General features: G+C 29.1%; 1 protein-coding gene across 5 annotated transcripts; it reads left to right on the top strand.

Annotated features, from left to right (window-relative positions):
- The first annotated feature begins 290 nt into the window (after positions 1-290).
- On the top strand, positions 291-21,878 carry LOC132713184 (probable ATP-dependent helicase PF08_0048). 5 transcript variants are annotated; one of them, XR_009623415.1, is made up of 16 exons: positions 298-403; positions 8,780-8,925; positions 9,673-9,856; positions 10,474-10,588; positions 10,827-11,138; positions 11,823-11,861; positions 12,580-12,627; positions 13,098-13,133; positions 13,959-13,994; positions 14,553-14,593; positions 15,699-15,734; positions 16,291-16,326; positions 17,827-17,874; positions 18,444-18,479; positions 20,030-20,171; positions 21,747-21,878. XR_009623415.1 is itself a non-coding variant. In XM_060695670.1 (13 exons), the coding sequence occupies exons 2-12, from the start codon at positions 8,823-8,825 to the stop codon at positions 16,310-16,312; spliced, it is 972 nt and encodes a 323-aa protein (XP_060551653.1). In that variant the 5' UTR covers positions 298-403; positions 8,780-8,822; the 3' UTR covers positions 16,313-16,326; positions 17,301-17,423. The 5 variants fall into 5 exon arrangements, 1 of the variants encoding a protein (XP_060551653.1); XR_009623414.1 differs by lacking the exons at positions 20,030-20,171; positions 21,747-21,878 and adding an exon at positions 17,502-17,543; XR_009623417.1 differs by lacking the exons at positions 8,780-8,925; positions 20,030-20,171; positions 21,747-21,878 and adding an exon at positions 17,502-17,543 and having other exon boundaries at positions 291-403.
- Positions 21,879-25,009: the final 3,131 nt, after the last annotated feature.

Here is a 25,009-nt window from a genome sequence, read left to right as displayed (position 1 = left end):
ATTAATTGAAAAATAAAATCGATAATGTGAGAATCTGAACCGAGTTGAACCCCGTAATACTATTATGACGTTATCGATCATAAAATAGCCATAATTTATTTCTACGCGTTATATGTATATAATGTAATAAATAAATTAAATTAAAAAAAACAACAACTTTGTTCGAGTAAGTATTAGTTGGATATCGGGCTAAACTATTTCTTCAATGCGACTCTATTTATATTTTAAGCGTTCAAATCAATATAACTACAGTTATAATTTGGTAAACAAGTGGTAACTTAATATGATTTTATGATTACGTGTGTACTCTATTAAACGTACAAGTGATGAAAATTAAACTTAACGGTGTTATTTTCGGTGTAGAGGTTATATAAAAAGGACTACAAGATATCTGAAACAAATGGTTAAGTTTATTATTTCTATCTTTAATCTCTACATTTTCACGGCCTGCGCACAATTTTTAATAGCCGAAACTTTATTTCAATGGAGATAATATTTTAATAAAACTCTTGTTTGCTTTATTGATAAAAATCTTTATTTATTGTTAAATTTTAAATAATTTTGGTAAGGATATCGTAAGATAAATTAATATGAGATAACACGAAATGATAATAAAAATTTTGTTGAGAAAAGAAATCATAATTAGCAGTATTTGTATTTTAAACGTATAGATCAGGAAGTGTTAATGTTATGTGTGTTTATAAAAAATAAAGTTTGGTAACGACAAAATGTATAGGAATGAAGGTGTGTCACGTCGTCTTTTGTTAGGTCAACGATCGCGTCAGTTTAACCTCGTATGGAATGCACGTTGCTCAACCTCAGCCTCCCATTGTCACCCGAAAATCTACCGTTATTATATTTTAGGAAGCACGCAGTGTAATGATCCCTGTCAATTAGAGTGGGACTGTAACTCGACATAATGTGGGTTGGGCTAGATACGTCATGGGAATTTTAAAGTCATTTAATACACCCCAATTGTTACGAAAAAGGATGGGCTTGACCTACATTCCTGTCATTGAAACTGATACCAGGGTGCGCTATACCCCATTGTTCGCGATCAGTCACCCACGATTGACCCCATTGTTATTTAATTTGTTACTTGAGGCTGCAGGGCTGCAGGCAGGTTGAAGAACGATTGTTATATACTACTGGCGGGTTTTTCTTTTATGTAGTTGAGATGGTGTTAAAATGATGAAGGTGCTTTACATTTTAGCAAATTCCGATATAAAGTAAAACTGCACCATCCAGTTTGAACTCCATCTATTCTGGAAAAAAAACAGCAACAACAAAAAACATTATTATGCTATTCAAATTTAGTTCACGTTATGTTTCCTCTAGATTATACGCACCTAAAAGCATGTTGATATTCAATTTAAAAGATTCGCCAATTTTGTGTATTTTTTGTCTGACTTCCCTAAAGCGAAAGGTAAAACCACAAAAATCAGGGAAAGTGATGACTGTCGTATTATCGTGATTTTGTTTTCGCTTTATTTAATAGGTTTTCAAAAAAAAAATATAAATTTTGAGATACCCTGCTTTAAATAACTTTTTTTACGACATTTAGTATGAATGAATATGTGATGAATAAATAGGTTTATTTTTATAATCTATTTTGTTAATGAAAATCATCTCTTTATCTTACCGATTGTATTCTCAAAATATCAAAACAATTTCGTATCAAATGTGTTGACTAAAAGTTATATATTATTTGATTTCTTTTCAGACCTTTAATGTGTCAATTGTGCCAATTTGTAACCTACAGAGGTTAAGATTTGTTCATCTGAGGCATAGTGTGTATTTAATGTAATCCCTTGTGATTTGCAATGAAGTACATGTAACTATTCATTTTTGATACTTGAAATGTTCACATGTTTCAAAATCCAAAGTCTGAACTCTTCTTCATACAAATTGTTTAAAAAAAACTGATGAAAGTGTAATAATTTGGTATTTAATTATGTATTATTTATTAGTAACAAGTCATAAAATTAAAGAATATAAAAAAATCTGAAATTATTGATTTAAGGCACATTATGCCTCAAAGAACGTATAATTTCTTCTTTATACACTAGTTTCATATTGTTTAAGTTATGATTATAGAGCATGTTAGATGCTTATCGATTGAAGAAAGTAGCACTAAATGTGATTTTTTAGTCATAAAAGTAGCAATATGTATATATACAAAGTAGTATTTTGGGTTTTGTTGACTCTCATACAAATACTGAATCTCTTTTATAAATTCATTAACAACCAAAAAGAAACAACAGAAGCAAAAGATGGTTCATTAGCCAATGATTTTTTTGAAAGTATAACTGAAAACACACTCAAAAAGGAAAGCTGCTTTTGAGAAATAAATTAATGCATTACTGTGTAATAGTGGGCCTTCAATGATAAAATGTGCTGATATGATAAACCCTAGAAGTAATTATGCACCGATGGTTGTACATTTAATTATGACATGTTTACAACGGACAAAAATAAATTAAATCTGATGAGCACCTTTTTGTGTTTATCTGTGGGTCCTAATGTATGGATGTATCGAAGGTAGACACATTTAGATATCTTGATTGCATACATGTACTTGGTATCATGAAAATAATAGGGTATAATCACATTTTTCCTCGTTTGCGGTTTACAAATATGCGTAAAGGATTGACACTTAATATTTTTAGGTGGATTTTATTTCATAGATGTCATGTCAAATATATATACTCGTATCTTGCAATGTTCACTTTGTTACATGTAAACATTTTTGCAATGCACAATTACTATCAGTTGTGATAGAGGTAAGTGTTGCATACTTTGACTATTAATAGGAAAGAAAGATAATATATTAGCTATTGTTTCGGTCGCTCTACATGGCATTTATACTTTTACTACTATTGTTTCTCCGTAAGTAATTTCATGTTTAAATAAGTTACTACAATTCCACTTATCATGTATTGTTTTGGTTTCATTATTTTTCTTTAATTGAGTTGTCCAATGTACTATACGTTGAGGATAGAATTACAGGTAATGCTCAAGTCATTATATCAGAAATATTATTATGTATTGATATTTTATTCATGGTCCGAATTGTTGTTATATTTAGTTTGTTATATATTTAATTTAATCCAGAGATTGTTTCTATTAAAAATGAAAATGTTCTCAAATTTAAAGTGAATACACCATTTACTCTGTAGATATAAATGCAGTTTAGGTGGTTTAAAGTGTTAAGAAATTATCAGTGTTTGCGTGTTAGTGACGGTCATGAAAATCAAATATAGGACAAAATTGCATAAAGTTAATATCTTTAATATGACCACATTAAGTTTATTTTAACAATATGACTGCAAAATTACTTTTGCTACTTGCTAAATGCATTATACTTTTATTCTTGCAAATGTTTGTACAAAATAAAGTATGAAAGTCATATGCGTAAGATACATGATAATATATTGAGAGGTACAACCTGCTGCACTTTTGACAAAATTATGTGCGTTACTAAGTTGAATTATTAATTGTAAATGAGTGAAGTACTTTTAAGACAATTGACTGCACCAACTTGTAGTTCTATCAGTTAATGTGTATTTGAGAGTTACCAACTTAAAGTACTATAACCATACGAGTGTTTGTTAACCAATTTGAAGTATATTTTATTATACAAGTGTCACCAAGTGAACTTTGATATCAGCTGGCCTAGATTTTGACAAAATAACTGATTGTGTTGTCCTTTGATGTACGGTCATGGAATTTTGGCTATGTGAAATATGATCTTCACCACCAAATTTACAAGACTCAACTGCATTGATAGATTCCTACTATGATATTTTATTTGAATAACAATATAGATTTAACCACTAATCTGATAATAAGAATTAGATAGGTCAGTAATTTATGCATTATGGCAATCTTCAATTGTATAGAAACAAAAATGTTATGTTCTTACATTACTATTTAGTGTTGTATTAATGCGGTGGCATAGCATTTTCACAAATGCAGTCTTGTTTCTCCTTTTCTTCTATTTATAATTTACTATCACAGTATTTGTAATGAGAAATTATATGTAATGTTTAACGAATGTATAAAAAGTATTTGAATCCAATGAAAAAAATATAATGTATAAAGTAATGATAAATGAAAATGTTAATGAGAAGTTGAATAAGCATACTTTAATGGTTTTTCAGCATTTAATAATGGTAAGATGTTTTGTTCTTTTTGTTTAAGAATAAAAGCCAGTATTTTGATAAAACGAAGAACAATTGTTGTTTATATTGTTAATAAAATGTACATTTAGGGCAAATGAGTATTGTTGCATATTGTAACTAATTGCTGTTACCAAAATGCTACAAGAAAGTTGTAGTTTCTTTTCTTCTACTTGTATTTCTCAAAACTGTACTATGCTACATCTGTCTTGGAATGTAGTGATACTAGGTATAAAAAAGGATGATTGTAACTTTTTAGAAAACAAAATGTCAGTTTTGGTCTTCAGGAAAATATTTTTACATTTTCTTTATATAAGTTCAATTTAATTAATTTGATTTGCACGAACGCATCGCTTTTTCTTTAATTTTCTACATTCATATTTACTGAATAAATTTGCTTTTTATTCTATGTTAAGCATGTTATACTTCTGGCTTGAGTTAAGGCTGATTTTTGAAGGTAATCTTTTTTTTCCACACTAATGACTGATCTGTCTATTTTGTCTATAAACTGTAAATATTTAAAACAAATCAAATGTGATATATTTTGTCTGCAGGATACACACTTTTTTTCACCAGGACTAATTTAAAGATATTTATACAGAATGGGGTTCAAAATTTATTTTATGCTTTTCTAGTTCAAACTCAAGGGGTGTTGGAATTTTTCTTTCAAATAAACTTGTTAACAATGTAAACCAAGAGATTGTTGATGAGTATGGCAATTATGTAATTGTTGACATTACTATAGCCGAAACGAGATTCACTCTTGATTCTTTAAGTGGTCCTAATGAGGACAATCAATCTTTTTTTGAAAAATATTTTTGATGAGATAGATCAAATTGGAAACAGTGATCACCTTATATGCGAAGATTTTAATTTAGTTATAAACCCCGAAAATTGGATTATGATAATTATAAAAATATAAATGATAAAAAAGCACGCGCCTTCATTCTGAACGAAATGCAAAAAAAAAAAAGAACTTGCTGACCCTTTTCGAATCTTTTCTCCAACAACTAAGCGTTTTACTTGGCGAAGAACAAATCCCTTTCAACAAGCAAGATTATATCTCTTTTAGATTACCCTTATTGTATTTACAAGTGTAGTAGATACTATGATTAAACCACGTTTTCGTTCTGGTCATTCTATGATTCTATTAAAACTGAAATTTGTAAGTTTTGATCATGGTAAAGGATTGTGGAAGCATAATAATTCACTTTTAAAAGATTTAGATTATCTGAAGGAAATCAATAACATAATAGATAAAACTATAATCCAATATGCTTTTCCGATATATAATTATGAAAACATTTTAGATATAAATCCGTCAGACTTGCAATTAACAAAAAATAATAAGTTATTTCGTTAGACGTTATTAATGGAAATTAGAGGAAAATCTATATCATATAGTTCATATAAAAAGAAATAAACGCGAAATAGTCAATAAATTCAAATTGAAAATTTCAATAATTCATTTTCTGTTGATAAAGTTGAGCAATTAAATAACTTCAAAGAAGAACTAAATAACATACAGAATGAAAAACTTGAAAGGTTTTATGATAAGATCAAAAGTTGATTGGAATATTGATGGTGGAAAACCAAGCAAATTGTTCTGTAATTTAGAAAAGAATAGCTATACAACAAAAACAATTTTAAGTGTAATTAATGATGATGGAACAGAAATTTCAAACCAGAATGACATTCTTAAAAAAATTATATTCAGCAAACAACATAGAAAATTTAAATGAACTTTCAAATATTTTATTGATAGCTTAACTTTTCCAAAATTATCAGAATATGATGCTGCATCTTTAGAAGGACCAATAACAACAAATGAGGCGTCAAATGTTTTGAAAAATATGGCTAACAATAAAAGTCCAGGAACTTCTGGCTTTAACGCAGACTTTTATAAAGGCTCTTGGAACCGTATTGGTATGTTTGTATGTAGGGCTTTAAATCATGCTTTTTCATCAGCGTCTGTGTCGCATACACAAACTCAGGGAATACTTACACTTATTCCGACAGGAAATAAATCTAGAATATATGCAAAAAACTGGCGACCAATTGCTCTGTTAAATTGAGTATATGAAATAGGATCAGACTGCATTGCAAATCGTTTAAAGAAATTTTTAGATAAAATAGTAAGTAATGATCAAACAGGCGTTATTAAAGGCAGGTTTATAGGGGAAATACTATATTAATCTATGATATTATGAAGAATGAACTACACAGAAGAAAAAGATTACTCCTTCTCATAGACTTTGAAAAAACTTTTGACTCATTATCTTGGAATTTTGTGCTACTAACTTTAACCTTATTTAACTTTGGAAACGATATTTAAAGATGGTTTACTATATTTTATAAAGATAGTGTATCAACAACAATAAGTCAGTGTGGTTTTCTTTCTGACTTTATTAAACTCAAAGGGGCTGTCGTCAAGGAAACCCTTTAAGTTGTTACATTTTTATCCTATGTGCAGAAATATTATCCATAAAAATAAGACCAAATAAAAAAATCAAAGGTATTAAAATAAATAGTATTGAACATAAATTATTTCAATTTGCAGACGATACAACTGTTATATTTAATGGCACTGATGAATCTTTAAATGAATTCCTAAACACACTTGCAGATTTTTCATTGTTTTCAGGTCTTGAGGTTAATTTTGATAAAACCAAGGTTGTTTGGATTGGTAAACTTAAATATAGTAACAATAGCATTAAAACTAAATGGAGATTGTCTTGGAGTCGGTCTTCTTTTGATATGTTAGGTATAAAATTTCATGTAGAACTTAAGAAAATGGTGACAATTAATTATGAAGAAAAAATGAACAAAATGCGGAAACTATTATCCAGTTGGAAACGAAAAATTTAACTCCTATCGGAAGAATCGTAGTACCTTTATTGTTTTCTATATTCACACATTTATTTACAACACTGCCAAATCCAAGTCTCAATATAATTAAAGTAACTGAAACCTTCAGAGATTGTGTCTGGCATGGTCAATGTAAAATAAAACAAGAGGTCTTGAGACAAAGCAATGATAAAGGTGGTCTCTGAATGATAGACGTTGAAGCATATATTTAATCCTTAAAGATATCTTGGATAAGAAGAATTTTAAAGAATAATGGCAAATGGATAGGTTTAGCATGCACAATTTTTGATATAGAGAAATTGATTAATTGTGGTATTTAGAAAAAAGGATTAGTGAGATAAAAAAATGATTTTTGGAAAGACACTTTGAATGCATATTATATGTTCTGTAAACTTTTAGAAACAAATGAAAATGAGTTATATTCTTATCCAATTTTCTATAAACCTTTAATAACTCTTGGCAATCAACCAGTGTTTTTTAAAAACTAGTTTAATGCAGGTGTACATGTCATAGGTGATCTTTTAAAACCAAATGGACAATTTTATAGTTTAAATGAATTCAATGACAAATATAATATTATGTCTAACTTTATACATTATCTTGGTATTGTAAATAGTGTATTCAGTTTCCTTTCAACTTATGCAGAACATGCAATGTCCTACAAAGACCTTTTATACCACCTTATTTAAAAGTTATTTTAAAATTTACTAAGTTTACACATCCTATGTATGAGGTATTTATTAAAACCAAGATAATACCTACTTGTATATCAAAATGGTGTGAAAAGCTAAATGTAACATTAAGTGAAGAAGAATGGAGTTACATTTTTGCTTTACCTTTTAAAATATCCAATGATTCAAGCCTTCAATGGTCTCAATACAGAATTAATCATAGAATAATTGCAACTCATTCAATACTTTTAAAAATCAAATTAAAAGATAGACAGAATCATAAGAACACATGTTTTGGTTTTGTCCGATAATAAACAATTTAATATTTTCTGTCTTTGAAAGGTTTGGCAATTTTAGAAATGTGCTCAACTGTTGCAACTTTATCCTAGGTTTGAAAGATAGTAATTCAACTGCAATAAATATAATTTTACTTTTTCTGAAAAGATGTATTTACAACTGTAGAGTAAAAGAACAAGTACCAAATACTACAAGAGCACACTAATATATTAAGTACCAATTTATAATTTTGAGAGAGAAAGCAATGTATCAAAATGATTTAGATACCTTCCATAGACATGGAGTCAAAAGATTGAGCTATAGTTAACCTTTCATATGTTTGTAAAGCTAAAAACGATAGCCAGAAGTTTTAATGATCAAAAATATATTATTTGCAAAAACCTGTTCCTTTTTTCTTTTCTTTCATGTCAGAAATAAATATATTATGAAGTTCCTTGTTTACTGAATAATATATAACATATGATTATATGTAACATTGTTAAATATGGTAGTAATTGTATATTGGTCATATCCCCTGCAATACATTATATGTATGTTACTGTTATATTAATTCATATGTTTAATATGCACAAATACAATGTACGGTATAGAGTAGGATGCCCTCGACCTACGTAAACATATTAACGAGGAAAATAAATTAACATGGAAAACAAAATTATATCAGAAACATTTTGAAACTAACTCATTTACATTTGTTTAGGAATTGATTTTAAATTGAAGTTATTAGATCACGATAATTCCAAAGCGAAACCTTTTTTTCAGAGTGAGGAACTGATACATATACATTTATTGACATTCTGAAACAATGGCCATTGAAACGAACGCAAAACAATTTCTCGAATCACTCGTGGCGGGTGATATGATAACATTTCACAGTCAAACAGCCACACATTGGGGAATTTATGTCGGTACGTGCACCACTGCTTTATACTGCATTTGAATGACAAAAATGTACAGCACATTTTCTTATTTAATATGACTGAAATGAAAGATGAGTATCTTAATAAAACAACTAAAATGATAACTATAAGATATTTGATTTGGAGACAAAAATGAAAAAGACTTGCAGATACACAAGTTATAAAATACAATAATCATTAACCGACTAATCTTTAAAATGTCTTCCACACTACCACACTATTCTATAGTCAAATGAACAATAAGTTAAACCATTCATTACATTCATCCCGCGTTATTGATAGATATCATTCAATTTATTAATTATGAAGTCGTCATTGTTTGCTTGAGTTGCGATATGAGATTTCAAGCAAATTGGCAATTTCAGTCACAATTTTGATCACAAGAATTTCAAATATTGATAAAAGAATAAAAATGTGTCTTTTCGATATTTTTATAAAATATTGCTTTTAAAGCAAATGTTCATAAACTTATTTAGTATGAATATTTTTATGGTGGATAATAATTATATGTTCTAGATCAATTCTCTATCTGCTACTTGTTTATAAATGTATATAATATAAGGTCATGCAACTCATAATTGCCAACAACATCCTAATATTATCATTTTTTTTGGTTTGTCGTTATGTTTGATACTGTATACTACCAACGTACTTTTTTGAATTACAATCTTTCATTATAAGACAATTCGGCTCAAACTTATATTTCTTTATACGGAGTAATTGATTATGTTATAGGGGACAAGAAAGTTGTACACCTTATTGGGGAAACCATAGCAGATTCAAGTGATCAAAGTGAAGCTTTGTTCACTGTCGCCGGTAAAAAATATACAAAAGCAGCTGTTAATGAGGAAGATTTCATTTATGTTGCCGATGCATTTGACACATACGAGAGAAATTGCAAGGATACACCAGAGATGACGTAAGACACATTGAATAAGTCCTTGATTAAGTCAATATAACTGTGATTTTAAGATATTGCAATTTCTTTCTTACTTTTGATATGAATAAAAACCATTTCTACATTTCAGCATTGTTATTCTACCGAATAAGCACCTTTTCTGCGGGAAATTTATTTCTGCTATTTTTGCGGTTCATTACGACATCGCAGATTTAAAACCACAGAAATTTATGCCTCTCCCGTTATGTTTTTGTCGGACTATTTCAACTACCGGTATTGTGTTACCTTACCATGTATCGTTATCGGCTTTTGTAGAGATTAGCGGTATTTGGATTTTTTTCTTTAAATATCCGCCGTGAATAAAAGATAGAAATAAATCGTTAATATTCTTCTTTTTTCTTTTTTCGTTTGAATAAATATCATTTTCTCCGCAGAATGATTTTTATATCAGATGCAATTACACGATAAAAATTATATTGTTTATCATATAAACCCAAACACATATAATGTCTGGCAATGAAAATCTATATAGTCATAAGTCTGCAATTATATTATGGTACACAAAACTGTCATTGCTGTTAAATTTTGAAAAAATAGATTGTTTTACAATTTTAAAGATTTCTTTATTGATTTCCAAGCCCGGATGACCCTGAGGATATAGTAGAATTAGCTAAGACAATGGTCGGAAACATATACTACAATGAAATGTGGAACAGTTGCAAGAAAGTGGCCATCTACTGCAGATATGATTTAGTAAGTTCTTTACAAATAAAAATTAACAACACGCTATTGTTTCGATGTAATTATTCCAGTGTAAGTAAACAATTAGTTACAAATTGCACAATTCTATAAAAAGATTGTACAATAAAGACATTTCGCAGGAAGCTAATTGCTACGTTGTGAACCAATGTTTACAGGTTTAATAAATAAAGTTATGTGCACCAAAACTCAAGTCAATAAGTTAATATTATTTTTGAATATTATCTTATAGAAAAACCTATCTGGAACTGGCGATGAAGTCAATGAAGACAATGAAGTCGATGAAAACAATGAAGTCAATGAAGTCAATGAAGACAATGAAGTCAATGAAGACGATGAAGTCGATGATGGCATTAAAGTCAATGAAGACAATGAAGTCAATGAAGACAATGAAGACAATGAAGTCAATGAAGACAATGAAGTCGATGAAAACAATAAAGTCAATGAAGTCGATGAAAACAATGAAGGCAATGATAACAATGAAGTCAATGAAGACAATGAAGTCAATGAAGTCAATGAAGACAATGAAGTCAATGGAGACGAGGTCAGTTACAATTATTTACCTTAGGTGTTTTATAAAAAAAGCACGATATAAAATGCGATGGTTGACAAACAGATTGAAAAATCTAAAAATAGCTTTTCAACATTCTAAATTTTCTTTTTATTTGTTTATTGCTTTACTCGTATAGCTATAGATTAAAGGTGCTTTTGGGCTAATTATTCCATTTTCATCAGCAAAAAACTGTGCGTTTAGATGCACGAGTTTACGATATACCTCATGTTTATAAGGAATTGCATATTTCGGATATATATATTTGATAAATATACGACAAAACTTTTTAGATTCATTCAGACTTTTTCTGTACCTTAATAAGACGATCTCACATGTTTATATAATGTCTGTCCCTTAAATCAAAGTGCCAAATGAACTTTCAAAATGATACTTCACTTTATTTATCTTTAAGACTTAATTTGTCAATTGTTTAACTCCTACATAGACAAATAAGAGGTGGTTCTCGGGATGGAGATTCTTTGGTAAGGCATTTCTTTTTACAGATACAACTTAACGGTTTTGCTGCATGAGAAATTGCTTTCAAATGCAATGATAAGCTTTGAAAGATTTAACTTCGTGTTTGTAATAATTTTATCTTGAAAAATAGTGCATAATATCATATTAAATGATACTTTTTCTTTTAAACTAAATTTGTTAATTGATTTACTCCAATAGGGACAAAGTGAGGATGTCGTTGATGGTGGAGCTATATTGGTAAGGAACCGTGTGCCATTTTATATATACAACCGAACTCGTTGCAGTTAAATTTCAAAGTTTAATGACGTTAAAAAAATCCATATCCTCAAGCAATGTATGATTTTATCTTTTTAATGAACAACACATTTTCGTCCAATTGATTTCTATTTAATTTTTCATTTTTGGATAATTCACGTTTCTTGCACAATAAATAATATTTAAACAATCATATATAAAAGACTAATTTTGTATATCGCTTTGTTCCTTGTATAGGGTAAAATGTAATTTGGTGCTTAAATGCCGAAAATCCAACAAAAATGCTTTCATGTTTCCTTTCTCAAAGGTTTTTTAATTCTTGTGATATTGTATATAGTTTTCAAAAAGTCACTCATTGGCCAATTACCTTAACCATCTTTTACACCGTTTGATGTTTGGCAAATAATTTTAAAGGACAAATTATTTTGTATGGAAGAAAAAATATTACTTTGCTTACGTTTTACAGTTTTATTTCAAATACTTACACATTTATTATTACTTTCATCAGGTGTTTAGTATATTACATGCTCTTAAACCATTATCTAAATATAAAAAAAAAAACATTTTATAAAAATATTCATTGTTCTAAAACTTTTATATAAAAACATAATAAAACTCATGTTAGAAAAAAAAAGAAATCGTGTATGAGGCATAATGTTCATCTTTTTAACTAAATTTGATAATTGCTTCACTGCTATAGAGAAAATGTGTTGGTGATGCGGTTACTAAAGGAGTTAAATTGACAAGGGTAAGGAACCGTTTGATATTTTGCACATAAAACTAAACTCGTTCAAACCAACTCGTTTTTAATTGCAGTATTATCAGAAGAATCAATAACTTTTTTGTGTCATTTGAAATGGATGCATTTAATTTTTTTCGTTTTACTTATTTGAAATAAGTGCTTTATGTGTACATTAAACGATACATGATTTATTATAAAAATGCCAATTTAGTAGATAATTCAAATGCGTATAATATATAGATCTTTTGGAATAGGAAATTCTGAATTTTGTTTGATCGGCCTTTTATGTCTATTATGTAACACAATATTTTAAAACCCTTCTGGATGCATAAAATTCATTAAAAATTCACTTTTATTATTTCATGTTCATTATTATTTTATCTTATACGTCTTTTTCTCTTTGCTTAGTTTGCATCTTAATACTGCTAGTTCGGCGCATCATGAAGTTTAAATGTGCTTTTATTTTATTCCAATAGAGAAAAATCCCAAAACATAAGAATGCGGCTTCCTGGGTAAAGTACAATTTATCACTTTGTCAAAATTACAATTTCTTATAGTTCTCAAAACATCATTCATTGTTTTCAACCATCTTTTGCTTCGTTTGCTGTTTGGCAAATACAATTTAAGATATATATTATTCCGTATGGAAGTAAAAATATTTTTTGTTAATATTAAATGATGTAATAAGTATTCCATGTGCTAAAATTTATGTATTAAAGCATAACGCAATCTTTATCAGAAAAAAACAATTCATGTTTTGTGTCATGTGAAATGGGATTTAAATGCAATTATATTTTGTTGTTTCACTCTTTATTTTAAATAAATGCTTTATGTTTACATTAAACGATGCATGATTTATTTTCTTCTTTAAAACAAATTGTTGTCATAGTGTATGGTTCAGGATGCTTTTTTGGTAATACACTGTTTTAAAGATACAACTTAGATCCTTATGATAATATTTCCAGATATAATTAATAATATGTAATAGAATTTCCATGTGATAAGCAAAATTTATAATCATTAACTGAACCTTAACCAATAAAAATCAAATATCATTTCGATGAAATTAATTTTAGTAGTTTATTCAAATGCCTTTAATTCATAGATTTTTTAACAAGAATTTTTGACATTTGTTTGATAGGTCTTTTATGTCTTTTATTATGTAAGGCAATATTTTAAAACCCATCCGGATTCATCAAACTATTCATAAAAATTCACGTTACTTATTCCATGCCCATTGTTAAATTACATGATCATTTATGGCTTAGTTTTCAGCTTTACACTGCTATTTCGGCGCATCATAATGTTAAAATGTGCTTTTTATTTTGTTTCAATAGGTAACAGGCCCACCACCTATCAATGCGGCTGCTAAGGTAAGGTAAAGTTTATTTATTTGAAACAAGTGCCTAATTTGTGTATTAAACGATACTTTATTTATTCATCCTTCAAACAAATTGTTTTCAGAGTGCTTTTGCGGTTGGATCATCTTTGGTTCTATACTGTTTGCCATTTTAAAGATACAATTTAGATTATTATAATATTTTTTCCAAATTTAATGATAGAATTTCCATGTGATAAAGCAAATAGGGAACACTCTTTGACTGATATTTAATCAATAAAAACAGGTTTGTATTCATGTGAAGTCGATGAAAAAATATAATGCCATTATAGTAGTTATTTCAAATGTCTATAATTTATAGATCTTTTTAACAGGAAATTCTGACTGAGTTTGATAGGTTTTTTATATAGGACAATATTGTAAAACCCTTCTAGGGTCAAAACAAAATTCATTAAAAATTCATGCTACTCATTTCATGTTCATTTTTATATTACCTGTCATGTCTCTTTCATTTATGGCTTAGTTTTCATCTTAATACTGCTAGCTCTGCGTATCAAAAAGTTTATTTGTGCTTTTCAATTTATTCCAATAGGAAAAATGCCTAGCACCTATGAAAGCGTCTCCTAGGGTAAGGTACAGTTTATCACTTTGTCATTATAACAAGGTTTGTAATGGTTTTCAAAACATTCATCATTTGCTTCGTTTGCTGTTTGAAGAGATATAATATTCTGTATGGAAGTAAAAATATTACTTTGTTTACGTTTTATAATTTCTTTACTAATAATTCGACATTCATTATTACTTTCATCATGTGATTAGTACTTTACATGCTCTCAAACCATTACTTAAACATCATAAAAATCATGTTATAAAAATTTGTGTTGTTCTTTACCTAAACATAATAGGACTCATGTTAGATAGAAAAATGCATAACGTGCTTTTAACTAAGTTCATCTTTGAAACTAAATTTGTGAATCGCTTTACTGCTATAGGGATGGATTGATAGTGCGATTGGGATAGTGTTGTAGTTTTAGCAATCATTATGATTGAGTTTGTATGAGAATTTAGACCTAATGTGTTTCGTCATTATTTATCACTATAAATCTGTTGGTACTAGACTGGGTATTAGTTTGGGTTATTTTAGTATGGTAACCCTGTCAACGGTTACCTTCATAAATTCTTGACAAGAGGCCAGCAATTGTTGCGTTTAAGAAACTTAATCATCAGTAACCATGACCAATATTTCAGGAATTAGTCTTTTTGTTTCTGGTATGGTAAATTGGTCAACACTTGTGGTTATGAATATAGAAGGCTTAAATTTGTAATAACGCTAGTGTAACCTCTAAATATGGAGATATAAGGTATTTCATATAAAATTGATACGGGTACAAGATTTTCTAAAGGCATTCTAGATTGAAGATTGAAGAATAAGATTCAAGAATCAAATAAAATATCATGTCGATGAAATTCATTTTAGTAGCTTATTCAAATGCCTATAATTCATAGATTTTTTAACAAGAATTTTTGACATTTGTTTGATAGGTCTTTTATATCTTTTATTATGTAAGACAATATTTTAAAACTCTTCCGGATTCATTAAATATTCATTAAAAATTCACGTAACTTATTTCATGTCAATTATTAAATTACATGATCATTAATGGCTTAGTTTTCATCTTAATACTGCTATTTCGGCGCATCATAAAGTTACAATGTGCTTTTTATTTTGTTCCAATAGGAAACTTTCCAACCAGCTATCATTGCGGCTGCTAAGGTAAGGTACAGTTTTTAATTGATTTGAAATAAGTTTTTAATGTGTGTATTAAACGATACTTGATTTATTCATACTTCAAACAAATCGTTTTAATGGGAAATGGTTAAGGATGCTTTTGCGGTTGGATCATCTTTAATACTAGCCTGTTTGCCATTTTAAGATACAATTAAGATTATTATGATATTTTTTGCAATTACCATGTGATAAAGCAAATAGGTGGCACTCTTTGCCTGATATTTAATCAAAAGAAACAGTTTTGTATTCATGTGAAATGTTATGTCGATGAAATAATATTATGCTATTATAGTAGTTATTTCAAATGCCTATTATTTGTAGATCTTTTTAACAGAAAATTCTGACTGAGTTTGATAGGTCTTTTATGTAAGACAATATTGTAAAACCCTTCTAGGGTCAAAAGAAAATTCATTGAAAAAATTCATGACACTTACTTTATGTTCATTTTTATATTACCTGTCATGCGGCTTAGTTTTCATCTTAAAACTGCTAGCTCGGCGCATCAAAAAGTTTAAATGTGCTTTTCATTTTATTCCAATAGGAAAAATGCCAAGCACCTATGAAATCAGCTTTTAGGGTAAGGTACAGTTTACCACTTTGTCATTATAACAAGGTTTTTAATGGTTTTTAAAACATCATTCATTGTCTCAACCATCTTTTGGTTCGTTTGCTGTTTTTAAATACATTTGAAGAGATAAATAATTCTGTATTGAAGTAAAAATGTTACTTTGTTTACGTTTAATAGTTCCTTTACTAATAATTCAACATTCATTATTACTTTCATCATGTCATTAGTACTTTACATGCTCTCAAACAATTACTTAAACATCATAAAAATCATGTTATAAAAACATGTGTTGTTCTTTACCTATTATCTAAACATAATAAGACTCATGTTAGATAGAAAAATGCATAACGTGCTTTTAACTATGTTCATCTTTGAAACTAAATTTGTGAATCGCTTTACTGCTATAGGGAAGGATTGATAGTGCGATTGGGATAGTGTTGTAGTTTTAGCAATCAATGCATCTGGTTAAGGTTTGATTTTATGAATTTGTATGAAAATTTAGACCTCATGTGTTTCGTCATTATTTATCACTATAAATTTGTTGGTACTAGACTGGGTATTAGTTTGGGTTATTTTAGTATGGTAACCCTGTCAACGGTTACCTTCATAAATTCTGGACAAGAGGCCAGCAATTGTTGTGTTTACGAAACTTAATCATCGGTTACCATGACCAATATTTTCAGGAATTAGTCTTTTTGTCTCCGGTATGGTAACTTGGGCAACACTTGTCATAAATATAGAAGGCTTGAATTTGTAATAACGCTAGTGTAACCTCCAAATATGGAGATATATGGTATTTCATATAAAACAAATACTGATACAAGATTTTTTAAGGGCATTCGAGATTGAAGATTGAAGAATGAGATTCAAAAATGAGATTAAATAGCTATAGTCAGTATAGGGATTTTTGAGAGTTAATTATCAATGACTTATCAACCACATGTGAGAATGAAAAATTCTGTAAATTTAATTATTAATTCTAGATTTGAAATTTAGAAGTTTTCAACAAATAAACGATGAAATGAGATCAATAACAGTTATTGAGTAATTTATACAAATATGTGGAATTACGGAAATTAGAAATGATAATAATAGGAACTCATTTGGTAAGGACCCGTTTGTTAATTTAACTATTTTAAAGTTCATCTTCTTAACTAAATTTGTTAATTGCTTCACTGCTATAGGGAATAAATGGTGGTGGTGCTATTAGGAAAAAAACTCATTTGGTAAGAAACCGTTTGTTATTTTGCACATACATCTGATCTCGTTCAAACCAACTCGTTTTAATTTCAATATTAAATGATGTAATAAGAATTCCATGTGCTAAAATATTTATTATAAAGGATAACTCAAAGCTTATCAGAAGAAACAATAACAGTTTTGTGTCATGTGAAATGGGATTCGAAAGCAAATATATTTTCACTTTTAATTCGTTTATTGAAATAAGTGCTTACTGTGTATATTAAAGGACACTTGATTTATTCATCATAACACAAATTGTTTTCATAGGGAATGGTCAATGGAACAGGTCAAACACTTATGAATGTGACTCCTAAGGTAAGGTACAGTTTTTCATTTATTTCAAATAAGTGCTTAATGTGTATATTAAACGATACTTGATTTATTTATCCTTCAAACAAATTGTTTTCATATGAAATGGTTCAGGATGCTTTTGTGGTTGGATCGTCTTTGGTAATTTACTGTTTGCCATTTTAAAGATACAATTTAGATCATTATGACATTTTTTTTTTAGATTTAAAGATGTCATACAATTTCCATGTGATAAAGCAAATGTGTTACAATCAATAACTGATCTTTAATCATAACAACAGTTTTGTTTTCATGTGAAATGTAATGTCGGTGAACAACTATTATCCCATTTAAGTAGTTAATTCAAAATCATTCATAGATCTTTTTAACAGGAAATTCTGTTTTTTGTTTGAAAAGTCTTTTATATAAGACACTATTTTGAACCCGATACGGATTTTAAAAAATCATTTGGAATTCATGTTACGCATATAATATCTTTATTATATAATCTGATATGTCTCTTTCATTTATGTGCTTAACTCTGCTATCTCAGCGCATCATAAAGTTTAAATGTGCAATTTGTTTTATTCCAATAGGAAACAGGCCAAACTCTTATGGATGTAGCTCTTATGGTAAGGTGTATCTCTTTTTCATTATTACAGATAAAACTATACACGGTGCATTGAATTTATGATATATCTTATAGGGAGAGTAGTTTCATGTGAAGATAATAAAACTCAGTATAATTACGTGTGACATAAGAAATTAACAAAAAAAACAACAAAAAACAACAAAACAAAAAATATGCCAAATTTAGAGGAAAAACAGTATGAATTGGTTAATTCGTGTAGTGCAATTTTCGCAAGTATTGCGAATATCAAATCTTTGCATTTTTACAATCATTTAATATCTTAATTTGTATTTTAGTGCCTTTGCTTCAATATATTGGAAGGTTATCATACTCACTGCCCAGCAACCTTAGCTGAAATGATAAAACAAAAACCACTTCATAATGCTTACAATTTAGTAATTATATTCATTTACAAATAATTATGTATAGTATTCTGTAAAGAAGAAATTTTATTACATGCTTTTCGGTGGTTTATAGAAATATATCAGTGATATAAAACTGGTAATTTCACTGTTTGAAACAGTGAAATTACCACTTTGATAATCTCACTGTTTTGAATTTAAGCCCCTTACGTTGTTTCAGTGACATACCTGCGTACACAGAACTGGGTACTTAATGACGTGACGTCGTAAATGACGTCACGTTGTATTATTATTTGGCGCGCTTTTCATTCAGTATTAGGTTTAATGTCTTTTTAAAACGTTTCTTTGCATATAATAAAAAGAAAATTTGTTTAGTTTAGTGTAAGATCGAAATATATTTCACCTTGTGAACACCAAAAGTTCATAGTTCATATTTCACTCGTGGCTGCGCCACTCGTGAAATATACCTTTTGGTGCTCACTCGGTGAAATATATTCCTATCTTACACTAAACGAAACAAATATCCTCTATTTTTTAGTTTTTTTCAACAGAGGTCAGTACCACAGAAGTGGTATTAACATTCCAAATTAAATGAAAAATGCAATTAATTGTTATATACATACAATTTTAGAAAAATAGTACATATACTTTCGTGCAAGCCGTAAAAAATACTGTTGAATTTTGAAATGGACACAATTTTAAACCATTGATTTGTTGAAATAAAAGAAAAGATAAGTCTTTTCCACCAGTTCAGCTTCAGGTCGACGTGTACATATTGATGTCCCCGAGATTTATTTATTGAATCCTTCAAAAACCGCAAGCTTGTCTCTGTATATCAACTATTATAAAAAGTGATATTTCTTCAATTCGTGAAAAGTTCATTTCTTACAATTTGTCCTAATTCTAACTACAAGGAAACAGTTAATTCCATGATGTCAATGAGTATCCCATCTGATTGTTGACGACAAGAAATATTTACAGTTGAAGGAAGTCAAGGATCGACAAAATGAAACAAATAAACACAAGTATTCGATAAGTTCTATTTGCTTTCGACTTTTCTGGTATTTGCTAAATAAACAGAATAACATATTTTCAGTAATAATCAATGATTGCCTTTATACGTTTTTATGTTCTTGCATATTTAGACTTTTTGAATGAATTCACTGTGTACCATTCATTTCTTTTATAGAATATACATGGCGTGAGATTGTCCAAGCGACAAGAGTTCATCACAAAACACAACGAAGAGATCATCAAAAAGCTTAAAAAGGGGGACCTTGTAACATTTAAACGCAATTGGTACATGTATTATCACTGGGCTGTTTACATAGGTTCGTGGGAAAATGTTGGATTTTACAAATTATGTTACAAAAACTAAATTAATAGATTAATAGTTAAAATCAATTGCCCCAAGTTGGACAAGGGGTATTATTTTTTTCTCTATTGTACGCAGTATCTCATTACAAAAAGTACCTTGTATTATTATTTAGTTAGACACCAAGCTTTAAGAAAATTGACAATAATCGGACAATAGTTCTGTAGTTCAAAAGCCAACAACGCATTTAAAATTCTTTTAAGAAAAAAACATCATTAAAAATATTGCTTTCTGAATATTATACACACGTTACGTAAGATTGTCTTTCGCACAACGATTCCATAATGTTCATTATTAAAGAGAATGGATACAGTTTGGATTGTTTTCAGGCAATGAAAGGGAACATGGATACATATTGTGAATTCGTAAACATTAATGCAGGCTTGGTGTAGTAAATATATAATAATATTTTCAGAAGTTAGCATTTAAGTTGATGTTTACAACGTTAACTCAGTTTATGCGGTGCTACGGTTTAGAACTGTTCACGTTTCAGGGGAAAGTATGTGTAGGCGGCCATATAGCTCAGTCGGTAGTGCCGCGGAATTATTCCGAAAGTCCCGGGTTCATAATTTTCTCACACTTTGCAGATCTTGTAGCTCTAAATAATATCTACGTCCGATTTTTATCGATTACAACGTCAGTACTTGACCTATAGGTTTGTAAGGTCAGGCAATTAAGGGTAAAATTGTCAATGGAAATCGTATAATCATTATTTTTTATTTATTTCCTCACTGTGTTTTTCACAGGAAGTCAAGCTTATAACTGAAAGATATAATTTTATGATTGTGATTGCTAATTTGCTGCTGTTGTTGTTTTAATATTGTTACTCCTATACTAAGTTTTTTTTATAGCAACAGCACATTTGTCTATATTTTTAGGGGACTCTAAAATTATCCATTTGTGTGGGGAGGAGCCGATTAAAAGAACTATAAAATTAGAACTTTTTCCAATCTCCCGCCCACCTGTCTCTAAAGGATGGGTACAACTAGACGATTTCTGGAAATATGGAAAACACTGCAAAGCAGAGAAAAACAATAGAAAAGATCAATGGCTTACGTATGTGTTTACGTATGCCGTTTAATTGTTTTAAAACTTATTGTTTTCAAAAGTTCCACTAGTAATATCTAGTAATAGTATAATGTGATATGGGGAAAAACCTTGCAATATCTCATTTCATCAAAAAGTCATATTTCAGTTAAGATACCGCTTGTTCCTCTTCAAAAGCAAAACTGCGAAAGATATTGTTTCAACCCAATATAGACGCTTTATTTTTTATTTATGTTGTAGGATGTTTTAATTTAAGAAAAAACAACAAAAATAAAACGTTGTTTTATTCTGCATATGAAACAAATTTGTCAAAAGAGTTGATTGTATTCAAACATATTCAAAGGTATGCTGTATTTTACTAAATTATGAAATTATTTATTAATTACGCATAATTTGCAAGCACTTATTGCATGTAAAACAATAAATTAACATCAAGAAGTAAGATATTAAACTTTCAAAATATTTTTAATCTCTAATTGTGTAGACCAAAGCCTCCTGAAGAGATTGTAAATACAGCCAAGGGAATGCTCGGGGAGAATGGTTACAATTTACTTTGGAACAATTGTGAACACTTTGCAAGCAAATGTAGATATGGAACTGAGAGGAGTGACCAGGTTTATAAAATGTTTAAATAACATTTCAATCATAATTGCTCTTTAAAGATAAAACCCATATCTTTTTGTTCCTTTGCCTGTCAATGCATTTTATAAATGTCATTTTGTTTTTCTTAATAGTTTTCTTTATCAATCAATACATTAGTCCTATACTTTTGTCATGAGAAAAGCATTAAGTGAAACAGTTTTAAATTAAGTTCAACGTTTGTACTTTCTTATGGAGAATGAACTACTTTTTCTTTCAGTCTTACATTTCTGTGCATTTCTGTTTAAACGACACTAATGTCAGTCTTATGTTCCGATATCTTACAATGTAGGTAATATTTGGTGTATGGTGTACCGTTGGGTTCTTTTCATTTGCTGCCCTTGCAAAAAAACTTCAAGATATGGACAATCATAGCTGAACAGAATATGATATGAAACTGAAATTGCAACGGGAAGAATATCGCCTACGGAAGAATTATCGTTTGAGTTGTTTGGTTGCTTTTTTCATTTCTTTTTAAATATTTTGGTGTGCTTTTACTATGTTGGTAACATATTGTAAATAACGTTTTCAATTTGCTTTACGGTAAGCTTCATAGATTTTATTTTTATTTTATATGCAATAGTTGTTGGTATGAATTAAACTTTAGATACAATTATTTGTAATAAAACATATCACATTCAAATTATTATTCCAACCTGTGCAATAAAGACACATTTTATTATTAATTGTTACAGTTTCTTTTAAAGAAGCTGTTTTCTTTTGACGAATGCATAGAATTTGATAATTCTGAATTTCTTTATAAGAAAATTCTAAGATATTAATATAAAACTTCTAATAAAAATATCAACTTTTTGAAGTTGACATATTCGCTTTACATTTTTTTTTCAAATTCATATGTGACGAAATCATATTCTAATCTGGTTTTTAGCTCATTCAAACCAAGCCTGCAACATTGTCAATTTTACCTAGTAAGGCTTTCGTTAGGGCTTCTTATTTTCTTTACTTGAGAGATTGGTTCTAATGGTTTTGTGTAATATTGGAAGAGTTTTGCAAGACTCATTTCTTGTGTTTTATTATCTGTATATATTTTTTTCTCTTTTAATATTTTATGAAGCAATATGTAGAAATATTGTAGCTTTATTTACGCCCATGAGTCCACCTTACTTTTTTTAGCTTATTCTATTGTCATTTTGAGCTGGGACTTAAGATAACTTAAGTCCCAGTTTTGAGGAAACATGGTCCGGTCCAATGTTCTGTTAGAACCTACATTCCCTGATTTGAAATGACCGTTACCATTATCAAGAACATTATACATGTATAACACTCATCAACCGTAAACCAACGAAAATCAAACTGGACAAGGTAACTTATATTGGTTTCGTCAAAACAAGTTTATCAGTGAATATCTCATTCAGAAACTGGGTTCAACTTATAAACATTAACACCACAAATGCAGTATAATGTAAGCCAGAATAACAAAAGTGATTTGTACAATGACAAAATAACAAGTTTTAATTGATCGAACAACTCATATAGATTGAAGTTGTAGAGCTCCCTAACATTCATTAAATTTTATTACGTAATAAAATTACAATATCCTGACAATATTAAAGAAGTTCAGGTAGCCTCGAGGTAGCCTCCAAAAAATCAAAATGAATATCGGACTAAACATCAAATGATAAAACCCTTTTTTCTCTGTCAAATATGAACCATTTTTGTGTGTGAAGTTTAGCATCTAACTAAATAGAGTATTCTTTAGTTGGGAAGATAACCAATTCTAAACGTAAAATTTTTGTGTTATTTTTTATCGGAGTTATAACATAATAATCTCCTTTTTAAATGACTATGTTTGACCTCGCCTCTTAATTTTTCATCGGTTCGAAAGATATAGAGCGTCACGAAATATACAAAAAAATAACAAAAGAGTGATCATGATACTGGTCAAAGGAAGTCCAAAAAACTGCACATCGATTTACTATGTTTAAATTCTGCAAAATAGTTTCAGTTCCTTCCGTCTGTTCAAAAAGTAAGCAGTGCGGAAATAAAACTGCTGCTAGCAAAACTTAAAATAAAATCTTATCTGGTTGTAAATACAAGTCTTGACAGATCGTTTGCTCGGCCATTAGTCAGTGCCTCAGAGGTCTACATAAATCAATGTTCCGCGAAGCATTCCAGAAATGGTTTCAGTGATTCAAATTATGTACTTCAGACCGCGAGGGGATGTACGGTTCATTTCAATATTTGAGTCGAATGCTTTTGAAATATCGTACAATATCCCGGAACAACCAATATTCAATCAGTTAAGTTGTTTTTAGCCAATAATAAACGGAAGGGGAAATTATGCTTTAAATTCATATTAGATATTAATGCATCTATCAACATTTATTCATTTTATGGTTGGTACATTTTCAATATGTCTTAATCTTTCTTAGAAAAACAATAAAAACGATATGACCCACTCAGGTCACTCCCAGTGATATTTTAACCTAAATTCAAACAGCAGGGTAATCACCACTAAAGAATTTGTTCAAGATAAATCAGGGCTACTAAAAATTGTAGAAAATTTCACAACAGTCTATTCAATGATTTTCAACAGTTTTTACAGGATTTTAAAAAACTTACACTAAATGTTATAACATATGTACAGTACAATGTATGGTATGACTACTGTTAATGTGTATAAAAAGGGCAGTTTAAGGTGTCACTTCTCAGTACGCTATTTGGGGTGCAAAATGATAAATGCATCCAATTATTACAGCCATTGTACCTTCCCCACTTTATAATATTACCAAATATGGAAACTTGTCTAGATCTGCCAAATGGTATCGCTTACAAAGATTAATTACAATCATCACCTGAAAAAAACTTGATTACAATTCAAGATTTTATCAATAAGGACCCCTACGTAAAGTCTGATGAATATTTAGAGGTACATCATATAAATAAATGTTTTAAATACACCGAAGACTGAGGTAAATGGTAAAACTCTGTAGCCAATACTTCATAAAAAAATGAACTTGCTTGGAACAATTTTTACCACTATTTTAAACAAGTGGCTATTTTGAGATAGTTAAAGTTGGGCAATTTACATTGTGTCACTTAAAATAAACAATTTCTTATTGTTTTTCTGATAACATCTGACAATTA

This window comes from Ruditapes philippinarum, unplaced genomic scaffold (genome assembly GCF_026571515.1).
Source record: "Ruditapes philippinarum isolate M1 unplaced genomic scaffold, ASM2657151v2 ctg1598_1_1_1_1, whole genome shotgun sequence".
NCBI lineage: Eukaryota > Metazoa > Mollusca > Bivalvia > Venerida > Veneridae > Ruditapes > Ruditapes philippinarum.
Note: the sequence above shows the minus strand (reverse complement) of the source record. Positions and strands in the feature narration are given on the sequence as shown.

Coding starts and splice junctions, on each gene's coding strand:
- LOC132713184 (XM_060695670.1), top strand. CDS start 8,823: ATGGCCATTGAAACGAACGCAAAACAATTTCTCGAATCACTCGTGGCG. Junction 10,589..10,826: donor TCTACTGCAGATATGATTTA/GTAAGTTCTTTA, acceptor ATTATCTTATAG/AAAAACCTATCTGGAACTGG. Junction 12,628..13,097: donor AAGGAGTTAAATTGACAAGG/GTAAGGAACCGT, acceptor TTATTCCAATAG/AGAAAAATCCCAAAACATAA.